This window comes from Diabrotica virgifera, chromosome 7 (assembly GCF_917563875.1).
Source record: "Diabrotica virgifera virgifera chromosome 7, PGI_DIABVI_V3a".
NCBI lineage: Eukaryota > Metazoa > Arthropoda > Insecta > Coleoptera > Chrysomelidae > Diabrotica > Diabrotica virgifera.
In genome coordinates, this window is record NC_065449.1 from 171177350 (window position 1) to 171193396 (window position 16047).

Genomic DNA, 16047 nt, shown 5'->3' on the forward strand with positions numbered 1-16047 from the left:
TTATTGTTCTCTATTTCTTAAGTTTTTATTTATTTACATTGAATATTAATTTGTTTTGTTGTATAATTAACGTTTACAATAATTATGTGATCTACTTGATTTAAAATGGATTCAGGATTTTTTTATACTTTGGCAACTATGTCAACTTAGATCTCTGGCGTAGATAATGACTTGCAACGGTAAGTAAATTAGACGGACTGTAGTTGGAAAAACAACTAAATAATTGTATCATTTACCCAGGCAACCAAACGACGTTTTTATAACGTAGATAAAACGTCATAAAAATGACCAATTGACGTGTTTCTATGACGTAGTACTGACGTTGAAAATCACGTGTATTTGTCTCATCGATTTGACGTCATAGTTGTGATGATTTTAAAACGTAATCTTATCTACGTTTTTTTCACGTCGAGATTGTGACGATTTTCAAACGTCAAAAAGATGACGACCTTTATACGTCGGTAAAATCACGTCTTTAATACTTTCAAAAAGTGACCTCTTTCAGATGTTTCAAAATAGTATAAATAAAAAATAGGTAACATGAAACATATAGGCCTACGTCCCATGTGTCGAAGATATACTACCACTTGTTTAATTAAGATCGCTTGTGCGCTAGAAGCAACATTGATTCTGAATGATTGTACCAGCCCTCACATTATAGAATTTTCACTAGTTATATATACCTACTTATTGTGTCAAAACTGAAACAACATATATATGAAACTAATAAATAATTTATTAACAAATTATCCAGCATACTTAATATCTTAATTTAACGCTGTCTTAATATCTTCATTTAACGCCTAATTCAAAACAAATAAACATAACCTCAAATAGTTTTCAAGAAGAATTACTGCATTAAACTAACTCACTGAGCAAAAACGCAGAAAAATCTCTTAATTAACACGTTTCTTCAACTAAATATCTAAATGATAAGTCTTATTTTATCACACAAGACACAAACCGCGTAAACAATAAATGAGAAATTTCTTATGAACATTTAGCGTTATACCTAAACAAAATTGTTTGGAGTCAATACAAACAAGCAAGCTCCTCCCAATTTTGTGACGTCAGACTTAAACTGTCTGAAATTAAAACGTGTTTTAAACGTAATTTTAACGTCAATAATCTTACGTATTTAAAATCACCTACAAAAGACGTCTATATGACGTAATGTTCAAACACGTGTTATATTCAACCAAAAACTGACGTTTCCTCAACGTTATATGACGTCACTTGGTTGCCTGGGTAGTTATAGTATTTTTACTACAAAAGCGATATTACATAGGTCAAAATTTTTGACGTAAGAGAACTGTCAAAACATTAGAATGTGACTTTTCATTATTATGCCATGTTTATAATAAACATGGCAATAATGAAAAGTCACTGTCTAATGTTTTGACAGTTCTCTTACGTCAAAAATTTTGACCTACGTAATATCGCTTTTGTAGTAAAAATACTATATACTTGTAGGATTACATTCGTTTAAGTTATTTTATTTTATCATAAACGCGAGCCGAAAGCCAGTTAAGTGGCATTTGCTTAATAATAAAAAAACGCGATAGATCTATAGGCTCAGCATATCATTGCCAAGTGACAGTATTAAAAGTCAGAAAAAAGTCGAGTTGACATTAAGACGCTGATGATAGGGGGCAGACGGCCTTTTTCATCAGAATAAAGACGAACGACGAAATAAGATAGTGAAGGTGAACCTCGAAAAACTAGAAAAGCTTTGCGTGCTTTTCCTGGTTTTCGGCTCGACGACACTTCTGAACAATTTTTGAGTAAATGTAACGATGTAAGTGAAAAATTTGATCTTCCTGATTTAATTGCGATATTCCAAATTCTTGATTTGAATTATAAAAATGAAAAGCATGACGTGGTTGTTCGCATTTGTTCCTTTTTGAATACCTTCATTAACGACGACGAAACTGAAGATGACGAAGAGGAGGATGACGTATCAGATATAGACGAAGAAGAGGAAAGACGAAAGGAAGAAAAAAGATAACTGGAAGACGAAAAAAGACGAACGCAAGAAGAAAAACGACGATTGGAAGACGAAAGACGGGAAAATGATGAAAGACGAGAAAAAGAAAAACGACGATTGGAAGACGAAAGACAGGAAAATGATGAAAGACGAGAAAAAGAGAAACGACGATTGGAAGAAGAAAGACGAAAAGACGATGAAAGACGCGCAAAAGACGATGAAAGACTTGAAGAAGAAGAAAGAAGAAGACGTGAGAGAAGAAACGACGAGCTTAGACGAAGACGCGAAGAGCGAAATTATGACGAAAGACGACAAATATGTGATGAAAGACGTAGATATGAACGAAGTAATGACGAAGAAAGACGAAGATACGAAGACAGACGATATGACGAAGATATTCACGTATATGAAGAAATTGGAGAAAGAAGCTATAGCGCAAGCAATAACGCTGAAATGAGATCCGCGAATAATGGAGCGACTGGTACAAGACGACAGGAATCATTTGCATTAAGTTTTAGAGATGTGGAAGACAGCATAAGATCATTTAATGGAAAAGATGAATATCCTATTCGCACGTGGATTATCGAGTTTGAAGAAGTAGCTGAGATAACAGGATGGAACGACTTACAAAAATTAATCTACGCAAAAAAATGTTTAAATGGACTTGCCAAACTGTTTGTGTAGTCAGAAAAAGGAATCAGAAGTTGGCCTGATTTGAAGAGATGTTTAATCGAAGAATTCGGAATACATGTAAATAGTGCACAGATACATAAGATGTTGATGACGAGACGAAAAAAATCTGATGAGACTGTACAAGAATACATGATTAAAATGAGAGAAATAGCTAATAGAGCTTACTTAGAACAAGAAGTTGTTATAGAATACATAATTGATGGAATACAAGACGAATCATCCAATAAACTAGTGTTATATGGAGCAAAAGATTTTGCAGACTTTAAGGAGAAAATTAAACTGTATGAGAGGATACACGGTAAGGAGACTACTGGACAAGCTCAAGGCTTTAGAGCAAATAAAGAAGGATCTAAGAAAAACGAGGACATCGTTAAAAACGAAAAAAGAGAGAAGAATGACAGGAAAAGAGAGAACAACATTACTTGTTTTAATTGTGGAAATAGAGGTCACAGATCTAAGGACTGTCCAGATAAGTCCAAGGGAACGAAGTGTTTTAGCTGCAACAAATATGGCCACGTTTCAAGTAAATGTCCCAATAAAAATTCGACGAAGGCTACTACAGAAAACACAGCTTTAAATGTAATTGAGGTTCAGCCGAAAACAGCGCTTAAACTTACAATTAATCAGATTACACTAACAGCTTTATTTGACACCGGAAGTGATATATGTACGATAAGAGAAGATGTGTATGACAAATTCTTTAATGATATTTGTTTAACACCCGACACCATAATGTTGAAAGGCTTAGGAGAAAATGCGAAAGTTAATACATTAGGATCATTCTCGACACAAGCTGACGTTAACGATGAGAAGTTTGATCTAAAATTTCATATTATCCCAAAAGCTGCGACATCTTTTCAAGCAATAATTGGAAATAATATTTTACAACAAGCATCTGTTAGTATAAGAGATGATGGGATAGTATTGTGCAAGAGGACAGACGAAAACTTTATTATGCAGATTATGCTTGACGACAAAGCCAAAGAAGATGAAGTAAAAGTAGCACATATTGAAGACGAAAAACATAGAGAAACTGTTAGGCAGTTAATGGAAAGTTATGAACCAAAGAAAACGAAGACGACAGAAATTGAAATGAAAATTGTCTTAAAAAACGAGGAACCAATTTATGAAAGACCCAGACGATTATCTGTTCCTGAAAAAGAAGAGGTAGATAGGCAGATAAGTGAATGGTTAAACGAAGGCATAATAATTATTAAACCTAGTTGTTCGGATTTTGCCAGCGCAGTAGTATTGGAAAAGAAGAAGGACGGTCGGGCAAGAATTTGCTGCGATTATAGAAAAGTAAAATTTAGGTTTGACGACAAGCAAAAAAAGGCTTTTGAAACACTAAAGGAAAAACTAATAAATGAGCCAGTGTTACACATTTATCGACAAGGTGCTTATACGGAACTTCACACTGATGCAAGCCAGCATGGTTATGGAGCATGTTTACTACAGCGGTCTATTGATGATTCCAAGCTCCACCCAATATATTATATGAGTAAAAAAACCACACCTGCGGAAGAGAAGTACACCAGTTACGAGCTAGAGGTACTCGCTACTATAAGAGCGGTGAAGAAGTTTAGAATATATTTACTTGGGAACAAATTCAAAATTGTTACAGATTGTGATGCCTTTAAGCGAACTATGGACAAGAAGGACCTTACAACAAGAGTTGCACGATGGGCACTGATGCTAGAGGAGTACCAGTATGAAATTGAGCATAGAAAAGGTACTCAGATGTCTCACGTGGATACTCTTAGCCGATATCCAAAAGTTTTAACGGTTACAGAAGAAGATGGTATAATACAAAGAATTAAAGTGGCTCAGGATAAAGACGAGCACATCAAGGCGATAAAACAAATACTTCTGACAGAAGCATAATATGAAGATTTTTGCTTAGAGCACGAAATATTATACAAGTATGTCAATGGATTAAAACTGTTAGTTGTACCGAGAAATATGCAGACTGAGATAATAAGAAGAAGTCACGAGATAGGACATTTTTCTGAGAGAAAAACTGAGGAAGTAATAGTTAAAGACTTTTATATACCAAAGATAAAAGAAAAAGTTAAAAATGTTATTTCTAACTGTATAGCATGTATATTAGGAAGCAAAAAGGAGGGAAAAAAAGAAGGAACACTTAATCCCATACCAAAACTAGATGGTCCACTGCACACATACCATGCGGATCATTTGGGTCCATTGCAGTCTACAAGTAAGAATTATCAGCATATACTTGTAATTATAGACGATTTCACCTTTGTTTGGCTTTACCCGACGAAGTCGACAACGACGAAAGAAGTTATAACTTGTCTTGAAAAGCAACGTAGAATATTTGGAAACCCTTCTCGAATGATAACCGACCGAGGTACAGCATTTCGATCAGAGGAATTTGAAAGATATTGCCAAGAAGAAAACATTCAACATGTTCTAGTCACATCTGGAGTGCCACGAGGAAACGGTCAGGTTGAACGAGTGAATAGAACAATTATCCCTGTTCTTACGAAATTGAGTTTAGAAGAACCTACGAAATGGTATAAGAATGTTGACAGGGTACAAAGTGCATTGAACTCTACTTATCAACGAAGTATAGGTACTACACCTTTCGAAGTATTGGTTGGCGTAAAAATGAAAAATAAAGAAGACATTCGAATCAGAGAACTCATAGAGGAAGAGGCGATAAAAATATATGATGAAGATAGAAAAGAACTTCGAGAAAGATGTAAAGAACAAATATGTAGGTACAAGCTGAAAACAAAAAGGGGTATAATTCAAGAAGAAAACGAGCAAAAATCTATAAGGAGAAAGATTTAGTTGCAATAAAAAGAACCCATTTCAGCCCAGGACTTAAACTTAAGATAAAGTTCTTAGGTCCTTACGAGATTGTCAAGGTTAAAGATAACGATCGTTATGATGTTAAAAAGATTGGTGAGCATGAGGGACCAGTGCGAACATCAACGTGTGCTGAATATCTTAAACCGTGGGTCGACAATGAAAGCGACGAATCCGAGTCGGATTCTGAATAGGATGGCCGAGTGTAGGATTACATTCGTTTAAGTTATTTTATTTTATCATAAACGCGAGCCGAAAGCCAGTTAAGTGGCATTTGCCTAATAATAAAAAAAACGCGATAGATCTATAGGTTCAGCATATCATTGCCAAGTGACAGTATTAAAAGTCAGAAAAAAGTCGAGTTGACATTAAGACGCTGATGATAGGGGGCAGACGGCCTTTTTCATCAGAATAAAGACGAACGACGAAATAAGATAGCATGTTTTTGATATAAAGCCGTTTTAGATGTTCAGTGTTAATTTCCGTTCACATTAGTTGTTACATTATCCTTGTAATTTACGAGTAAAGTATTTGCTGTATCCTAAAATCGACCTGTGACCAAAGAATCAACCCTAGACACTAGACAAACAGAAGATAAAAGCCTACATACTTATTATAGTTAGTATTTATCAGCCATATGACTATAGGATGTGAGTCACTTTTTTTTAATGGCATGGACTTTATGTCATTCAGCCAATCACAACATGAGTATTAGTGTCATGTGTAGTGTGTATGTTGAGTAAGTGTATTGTTACTTTGCAAAGTCGACGTCATTGTCTTTACAAAGAGACGCTAATTGTATCCGAACGTCTGCGGTCCCTCCGGTGAGCACCGATCCCACAAGGACAGAAACTATATTCATTTATTAATTTATAATAAATGAAAAAATTCTGACCCTGGTGACATTCGAACCCACAACCTTTCGGATTTTTTCGATCCAAAGGCAGGCGCTCTTACCACTGAGCCACGGAGGGGGTCATGTGAGTCACTTCCCACATAACAATTTCATGTTCTTAGTAGATTCATAGAACATACTTATCAGAAAAAGTATATACTGAGAATATGCGTAATTACCATTGCGAATGTGCAGAGCACATACTGAGTATATACTACATTACAGTACTTAAACGTTCTATGTATATACTTAGAATGTACTACCGCGCACTTCTTTTCAGTATATACTAAGAATATACTTTTTAGAACATTCCAAGGAGGTGCTATAAACCTATTTATACCTCGTCCAATTTACTTACCGTTGCACGTCATCCGCGCCATAGCCTGTGACACGATACCAACACGAAATATTTAGGCGGTGGGTGTGTTCTTTTTTAGAATCAAAATTATTCTAAAGGGGAACACACCTACCGCCTAGATATTTCGTGTTGGTATCGTGTCACAGGCTATGGCGCGGATGACGTGCAACGGTAAGTAAATTGGACGAGGTATATATACTTAGAACGTACTACCGCACATCTTTTTAGTTTATACTAAGAACGTACTTTTTAGAATATTCCAAGGAAGTGCTATAAACCTTCTATTTATATACTTAGAACGTACTACTGCACATCTTTGTATTAGAAGAATATATTTTTAAGGATATTCTAAGAAAGTGCTATATTTCTCTGAAGTATGTTTTCAGCATCTCCTAATCTCATCTTAGGTTCTACTGGTTCTACCAAATACCTATTATATTTACGTATTTTAATGGCAAATGAGAATGTAGTTAGTAGCTACATTCTGCAATATTACTTAGAAAGTAAGTACATATTTATAAATTTTAGTTATCTATATAAACTATTATATTATAATATTTAGCTAAACTAAACTATGTATGAGTAACTAAAATTTATATTCTTATATGTACTTACTTATATGTATTTATTAAATAATATTGAGTTACCAAAATAGGTTATACCTATTTTGAAGCACCGCAAACAAAATAAAGGAGATTATGATGTTCTTTAGTCCTAGTACTTTATCATTAGTCTTCATCCTTAACACTGCATAGATACAAATAATGTCTATTTTCGATTTCATATTTTACCGTTGTTCAGGTAAGAAATGGTCAGAATAAGACAAGACGGGGTTAGGGGGGGATATGTATTGTGAAATAACAACATCGGTGCACCGGTGGTTATAGTGTTGCCAAACGGAGGAAAATTTCACTTTTTTGCGGGAATTTTCAACATAAAAGGTGATAAAGGGAAAAGTTAACTCAAAAGGGAATTTTTGTTCCAGTCCAAATTGTAAAATATTTAAAAAAATCAACATATTTGAAAATAATTAAACATATCTTCTGAGATTTTGTAAACAGGAGGGAATTTTTTTATAAAAGTGGGAATTTTTAAGGTTGACGGAAAAAGCTTACTCGACGGTTGGCAACACCAAAGCCGTGGTTTTTGGCCATAGATAAGGGGGTGGTTTGGCATGCTTTGGTTCTGGAATGGCCCGTATTGAATTGAATGTACCTAAATTCAAATTCCAACGATGTAAAAATACTCATGATAAATTCGAAATGGTAAAGTTATTTCAATTATGAAAACGAATTTTTAATAATAAACGTTAATACAATTATTGTTTAAACTTTTTTACCATACAACAATTTTGAAATGAAATTCGTCCAATACTACCTACATACATAAATTTTATTAATTATTCTAAAATATAACGAAGTTGATAATCTATAAGGCTAATATTATTCATACTTCATATACATACATATTATTTTTAAGATATTTTAAAAGTATCTACTTATAAGTATGTGTTAAGAATGTACAGTGGAACCCCGATAAGTCGGCACCCGATAACCCGGAAGTTCGGCTAACCCGGACCGATTTTTATCAGACAAACATTTCAACAATAAAAATGTATGTAATATAATATTTGAGAGATAATGGATATTTGTGTAATTTGAACTACATATACGATAGTAAAAATGACTCATGGCACACGACGTTCATTGTCGTGTTATCGGAAACAACATGCACCTGTAGTATCCTTTATTTATTTCAAACTGTCTTAGCATTGTTTAAAAAAGACTAAAAGACTATTAAAAAATTATTTTTTAAACAATGGTCTTAGTCTTCACTGTTATTAAGTAACATAACATCGTTGCGATTGAGACCGTATTGTGTGTAGTACAGTCGTACTGTTCGCTTCCGTTCTGTAATTGTTCGTAAATCTATTCAGATTTTGTGTTTGCGTGTTTTTTGTCTACGTAATGGCAACAAAACGTAAAACTGTTGTAGTGACAATGGAAAAGAATCTAGAAGCATTAGGTAAAATTGATAAAGGCGTAATTGATACGTAATTTAGATGTGTACTGTGCATATATATTTCATGTTATTTCAATTATAACGGAGTTTGTCTGTAAGTTTACCGTATTTTATTAATTTTTACCATATTCTCCGGCTAACCCGGATTTTCGATAACCCGGATCGGCCGCGGTCCCGATTAATCCGAGTTAACGAGATTCGACTGTACTTATAAGTATGTGCTAAGAATATTCGATAAAGGTATATTCTAAGAATAAACTTTTACGAATATTCCGAGTTACTACGTACACGAATGTACTCGCGCAGTATATTCGGTACAAGAATATACTTTAAAGTATATGCAAAGAACATGAAATTTAGAATATTTTTTAAGGTACATGCTATGCTTGTACTACGCATATTCTAAAAAGAATATACTCCGACGAATGTTGGTAGTCTATGCTTAGAACATGATACGAACCAGTGCCGGATTTACCATTAGGCCGCGGCCTAGGGCCGCAAACAAAAGGGGGCCGTTATTCTACTAAACATGTGGTAGGATTATGCTTTAATTACATAATCGTGAATATATGGTGGGCCGTTAGGGATAATTTGGCCTAGGGCCGCAAAGCACTGATACGAACATCATTGTTATGTGGGTTAACATCAATGTAGGTACCTGAAACAGAAGACCACAACTGAAAAGAAAAGAAGGGAAACAAATAGGTTCAGTTGTGGAGTCGGGTAAAAAGAAAGATAAGTGAAAAAATAAACTCAGGTGAAAGTTAATTGAAAGCAAGAAAGGGAAAATGCTTTATTAATTGAAACAGAGAAGAAAACTTAATAAATTATCAAAAAAAGTAAAAAAAATGGTGTTACCTACATTGAGTTCTTTCCATAAATAAATAATATTAACACTTTAAACATATAACACAAGAACACACAGACGAGACAACAAATAGTTAAAAAAAGGTGGTAATAGGAACTAATAGCAGAATAGCACTAAATTTGTTAAACTGAAAAGTTTCATCTTCTAATAATTTTTAATAAATATACATAAAAGTTAAATAGATGACATTACTTTTTATTCCATTTTACAAACAAAATATCAAACACAGATTTATTGGCTGTGTTTCGCCACTTTTATCTCTACCCTCAAGAACTTGCCCATATGCTTGTTAACCTATGCGGCATTATCCGTCTATCCAATCAAATTCCTATTAGCATAATTTGAGCAAGAAATCATGTTATTGAATACTTTAGAAATCACTTCTTGTAACGGCATCATTTAGTTTACTTGTAAGTTGACCTGATGATGCCCTGCATATTGTAGAGAGCGAAACCGGTCGTCGGAAGTTAAACAATAAATGATTGTGTTTTTTACTTCATTCCTTAGTAAAATCATTGAATCTTCTAAAGCTCCCGAGAGATTAGAAAATGTCAATTGGTCTTAACCTCGATGAAGAAAAAATCCAAATATGAACCTCGACTTGGTAGTAAGACGGGGAACATCCAATGGGATGGGATAGGTAACTAAGATAGAGACCGAGGGATTGCCGGTATAAGCAATCTCGTACTTACTGGCCAACGTCTTTGGACGAAGGATCTGGCAGGTGTAAAGGTGGACATTCACGGTCATGCTATCGCGTCAAATGGCATGGTATACAGGCAAATACTGATCGTGAGTGTTGATGTTGAATCCTGATCGCCTTTTTTGGCGTGATGCCAAAATCCGGATTTCCATTCGCTTCGTAATCCATTGCATCATGCCGTTGCTTGACGCCAAGCCATCATGCCGTCTGCTCGTTAGTAGCGATATACCGCGTCATGCCATCGCGCCACCCTCCCGTCAATGTTCAAACCCACGTCCATTTTTCGTTCATTCTACGCTGAGTTCTTCTTCGACGATCTTCGGAATCCGACATTGTGTGACATTGTGCTTCTTCACTTAACCAAGTCAAATAGGAAATGATAATCAATTTGGAGTGATCGTGAATAGGCTATGCTTTTGGTGTCAATCCATTTGACTGAAGCCATTTGACGCGGCCAAATATTGGCTATTAATATTCGATATTAAAAGATTTGTATTTGGCGTAGGTACCATCAGGCACCTAAAGATTTTCTAGAAAAAATTGGTTTACACGCATTTATAGATGGACTACATACAGGACGTTGAAATGCAACAAGCGCTCCGATTAAATAAATAATAAATAAATAAAATAGTTCACACTTACAGGTCTTTTGTAATATTCCTAGGACAGTCTCCGGGATCCTCTCCTGGAAATTCGTACGGGTGAGTTTGTATGGAGTAGGGATAAAATATTTGTATCACTTTGCAAAAATCAATGCTTCTGATCAGATTATTGATTTCCTCGTCATAGTAATCATGAGAGAAAATAAGAAGGGTCTGAGAAATACCAGGTGCTTGTGCTAAGCTGACAATTAAATGGCTCAAGTAAGTGATTCTGTCGTGTATTTGAACTAGTATGACAATCGAGTCGTTTTGAAGCGGTTCAAATATATTTTCATTGTAAACGATTTGTTGTCTGTTGTATTGTGCTATACTTCGTTTAATCTCAGATATGTTTAGAACGGCTGTAGAAATAAATTTTGAGAAACTGCTGTTAGCGAAAGTAATACTAGGGCGGTCCGATAAGTACTTAGCCTCCAAAAGAAAAACGAAAATTTTGGAAAAGTGGTGATTTATTTCCAAATATAGTCTCCTTAAACCGAACTACTAAAAATTATAGATGAGGAACATATTGATGTTTTAGTAATACTCTTGGACAAAATTTATAGCTCAGGCATATTATTAACCAAAAAAAAATGGTTAACATCGATCTTTATCTGTCTCCCTAAAACGAAAAATGCAAGAGAATGCGGCGACTACTGCAACATTAGCTCGATGTCAAATGTGCTAAAGTTGCTACAGAAAGTCATCCATAAATGAATATATCATAAACTGGACATAGGCATTAATGATACGCAGTTTGGGTTTCGCAAAGGCGTGAAGCTATTTTTTTTCACTTAATATACTAATACAAAGGTGCCTGGATGTCAATAAAGATATATACCTATGCGTGTTTTATTGACTTTAATAAAACATTCGACAAAGTACGACATGCACAATTAATGCATGTCCTGAAATCAAAGAAGATAGACTACAATGAAAGTTCACAAAATGATATATTTGGGAACTGTGATAACGGAACAACTAGATCCAGACATAGAAATAAAACGTAGAATAGCAATGACTAAAACTACTTTTATGAAAATAAAGTCATTTCTTTGCAATAATTATCTCAGTTTAGAACTAAGACAAAATGGTTAAGTGCTATATTTGGTCCGTACTTTTGTATAGTGCAGAAGTGTGGACGCTAAAAGTATCGATCATGAACAAAATTGAAGCATTGGAAATGTGGATTCATAGACGAAAGCTGAAGATACCTTGGACAGCAAGGAAAACTAATGAAGAAGTACTAAGTAGGGTCAACAAAGATAGAGAACTGCTAAAGACTGTTAAACATCGAAAAATGTCTTATTTGGGACATACAGTGAGAGGAAGTCGATAGGGCCGTAGAGGTGTAGGAAGACAACAAGTTTCTTGATCTCTCATTCTCGAGAAGGAACTCAGATACCAAATGCAGGACAATTATTCCATATTGCAGAAAATCGAGAAGCCTTCGCAATGGTGATCGCCAACGTCGGATAATTCTGATATGGCACGTGAAGAAGAAGAAGACTACAATGATCTCAGGATTATATTGAATCTATACTGTAAGCAATGAGCAAAAGTACGTATTAACGAACAGTTTTCAGAGGAAATTGAAATCAGATGTGGGGTGAGACAGGGATGTGTGTTGTCGCCGATTCTTTTTAATACCTACTCGGAGGAGATCTTCAAAAAAGCTGTTGAGGGTGAAACAGCTGGAGTAAAGGTAAATGGAGCTCCCATTAACAACATTAGATATGCTGATGACACTGTCATCTTAGCCGAAAATATTGAGGACCTTCAGAGGCTGGTGACAAGAGGTTTGGACAAGAATACGGTCTAGCAATGAACGTCAAGAAGACAAAATGTATGAGAATATCGAAAACTCAAAGAAATGGCGAGAATCTCTTCATAAACAGAACCAATACCGAACGAATAGACCAATATGCATCTCTTGGAACAGTGATTAACTCACAAAGGTGATTACTTCCAGGAAATCAAAATCAGAATAGAAGAGGCTAGAGCAAATTTTAACAACATGAGAAAAGTGCTCTGATCAAAAAATTTGAAATTGGAGCAAAGAGTTAGATTGGCTAGGTCGGTTCTCAACCTTTTTTACTCAGCGACGCACTAACGTACTCCTTAAAGATTCGCGACACCCTTATATGTACAAATTTTTGATAGTGGTATAGGATATTGATTATGTATTTTATAAAGGAACTACAACGTTAACAGGGTTTTATGGTTTCATATAGTCAATGGACCTCTATATTTGAAAAAACCGCGGAGTGCTACCATTTAAATTGGTGCGTTTTTGAGAAAGAGGTGAATTAGTCCCTAGGCACAGGACGAATTATGGTGAGTTCTATACACATTAAGTGCAAACACGTCTATAGGAAAATTATACCAGGTTAAATTTACTATCGAAATATCACATTTTAAAGTCAAGAACATGTTTTTTACAAAAATATATCCAAAAGAAAAGCAAGAAAAAAAAAACATGAAAGATAAAAATTTTGTTTTTTGTCCCATAACTTTTTTCCACGGGGATATAGGTATAGGCATTGCGTCACAGAAAAAAAACTTCCATCCTTCTTCTTTAAAACGGCGTTCAGTAGAAGTCCCTGTGATTTACAATTTCAAAATATGATTTTTCAAATCTCGCCACTCACAGCGATTTTGGGATATTTTCCTTGTTACTTCGCAAACATTGTTCTGTAACTTTTTTCTACGCATTTCTAGGTATACGCAATGGTCCATTTAGTAGAAAGAGAAGTCAATTAACTTTAAAATGTTCTATCGTAGAAGTCTGTATGGCTATATTTAAGCAAGATGTGGTTTTCAAAATTTTATACTTTTAATGATTTTTGATATATTTTACGATTATTTTTAAATTTCTCATTATAACTTTTTTTATTGTATATTTGGGTATATGTATTGTGTAATAAAAAGGAAAGCTCATTTTCTTTACTTTAAAATGGTGTACTGTAAAAAAATTCTAGGACTATTTTTAAACAAGATATGCTTTTTCAAAGTGTGACATATACACATGCAATAGTTGGAACCATATGGAAAACTTTTTTAGTATTAATTTTATGGAAAAAAGTTATTCTTTATAAAATGCTGTGCCTAGTCTGAAACCTAAAATGCGATCATCAGATATAAAATTTTATTAACAGTGTACGAGGTATGTTAAAAAATATTAATTTGCTCAGGAGTAAAGTACCTTTATATGTCACAATATCGAAAAATATTATTAAGAAAAATTATTTGGAATTAAAAATTATATAATATGCAATTATATTCTTCTAATTGAAAAAAAAAAAATAAAAAATTTTAAATTTTTTTCAAATTACGGATACTCTTGGATATCCTGCGGATATCTTGTTTAAAAATAGTCCTAGATTTTTTTGGAATACACCATTTTAAAGTAAAGAAAATATGCTGTTTTCTGTTATACAATGTATATCCCTATATGTACAAGAAAAAAAGTCAAATTGAGAAATTTAAAAAATAATAAAAAATATAAAAAATCATTAAAAGTATGAAACCTTGAAAAAGCAGAACTTGCTTCAAAATAGTCAAGCAACCTTATACAATATACCATTTTAAAGGTAATTTACTCCTATTTCTAATAAATGTACTATTGCATATACCTAGAAATGCGTAAAAAAAAGTTACAGAACAATGTTTGCGAAATAATGGGGAAAATGGTCCAAAAATGCTGTGAGCGGCGCATTTTGAAAAATCCTATTTCGGAAAATATAAATCCTAGAGACTTCTACTAAACGTAATTTTAAAGAGAAAAATGTTGTTAATTTCTTCTGAATGAACTAGAATGTCTATACATATATCCCCGTGAAAAAAGTTATGGGGCAAAAAAACAAAATTGCTTTCTTTCGTGTTGTTTTTTGCTTTTCTTTTGAATATATTTTTGTAAATAAAAATATTTTGACTTTAAAATGTAATATTTCGATAGTAAATTTAATCTGGAACAATTTTCCTGTAGAAGTCTTTAAAAAGTACATAACACTCACCCTAATTCACCCTGTGTCTAGGGACTAATTCATCCATTTTTCAAAAACGCACCCATTTAAATGACTATATGAGACAATAAAATCCCGTTAATGTTGTAGTTCCTTTTAGCTCTCTTATTTTGAACATAATCAATAGCCTAGTAGGTAAGTACAGATGAATATATTAAGCATATTATTTTTTATTTCGTAAGAACATAACAAGAACAATATGCATTATTGGTGTATTATAACAAGTAAAACAATATAAATAAAAATATCATATTCGTAAATCTCGCGACACACCTGATAGGTTCTTCCGGCACACCAGTGTGTCGCGACACGGTGGTTGAGAACCGCTGGGCTAGGTGCTATGTTTTCTCGACTTTGTTTTATGGAATGGAAACTTGGACCTTGAATGCGGCATCAACGAAAAAACTAGAATCATTCGATCTGTGGGTGTACAGAAGAATTCTGAAAATATCGTGGAAAAAACACGTCACCAATAAAGAGGTTCTGAAAAACATAAATAAAGAAAGGTAAATCTTAAATACCATGAAAACAAGAAAATCTCGGACATATTACACGTGAAGAGAGATACAACTTGCTCCAATTGATTATGCCAATATGCTGTGAAAGATTCAAGGAAAAAGAACATAAAGATACGCAGAATAACGTGGCTGCGCAACCTAAGAGAATGGTACGGATGTATATCAAATGAACTTTTGAACATAGCTGTCGACGGTGGTGTGTATCGGTGGATCCAAATTTCGTTGAAGGTTATGAAGCAACGTAGAAACTCCTTTAGATTACTCTTAAACAGTCTCAGACATTACACTGACACACGATCTTTTGAGATGCCTACCATAGAGAAATAAAAACAATGTTTTTATTTCTCTATGATGCCTTGTTTTTATTTCTCTATGATGCCTACTGTGTCAACTATTTCGCAAACCTTCAGATGTTCTGCAAATAGGCGATCGTGGATTTTTTCATGTTATCCTCCCTGGTAGCCGTTTTCGGGGCACCTGGGCGTGACTCATCAAAAACCGA

General features: G+C 34.2%; 1 protein-coding gene across 2 annotated transcripts in view; it reads right to left on the reverse strand.

Annotated features, from left to right (window-relative positions):
• Positions 1 to 16047, reverse strand: part of LOC126887628 (alpha-1,6-mannosyl-glycoprotein 2-beta-N-acetylglucosaminyltransferase-like) — a 119410-nt gene that overhangs the window by 30877 nt on the left and 72486 nt on the right. For both annotated transcript variants that reach the window (XM_050655233.1, XM_050655232.1), the window contains exon 3: positions 11004 to 11364. In XM_050655233.1, the coding sequence (XP_050511190.1) occupies positions 11004 to 11364 (361 nt within the window). The remainder of the gene's footprint in view (positions 1 to 11003; positions 11365 to 16047) is intronic.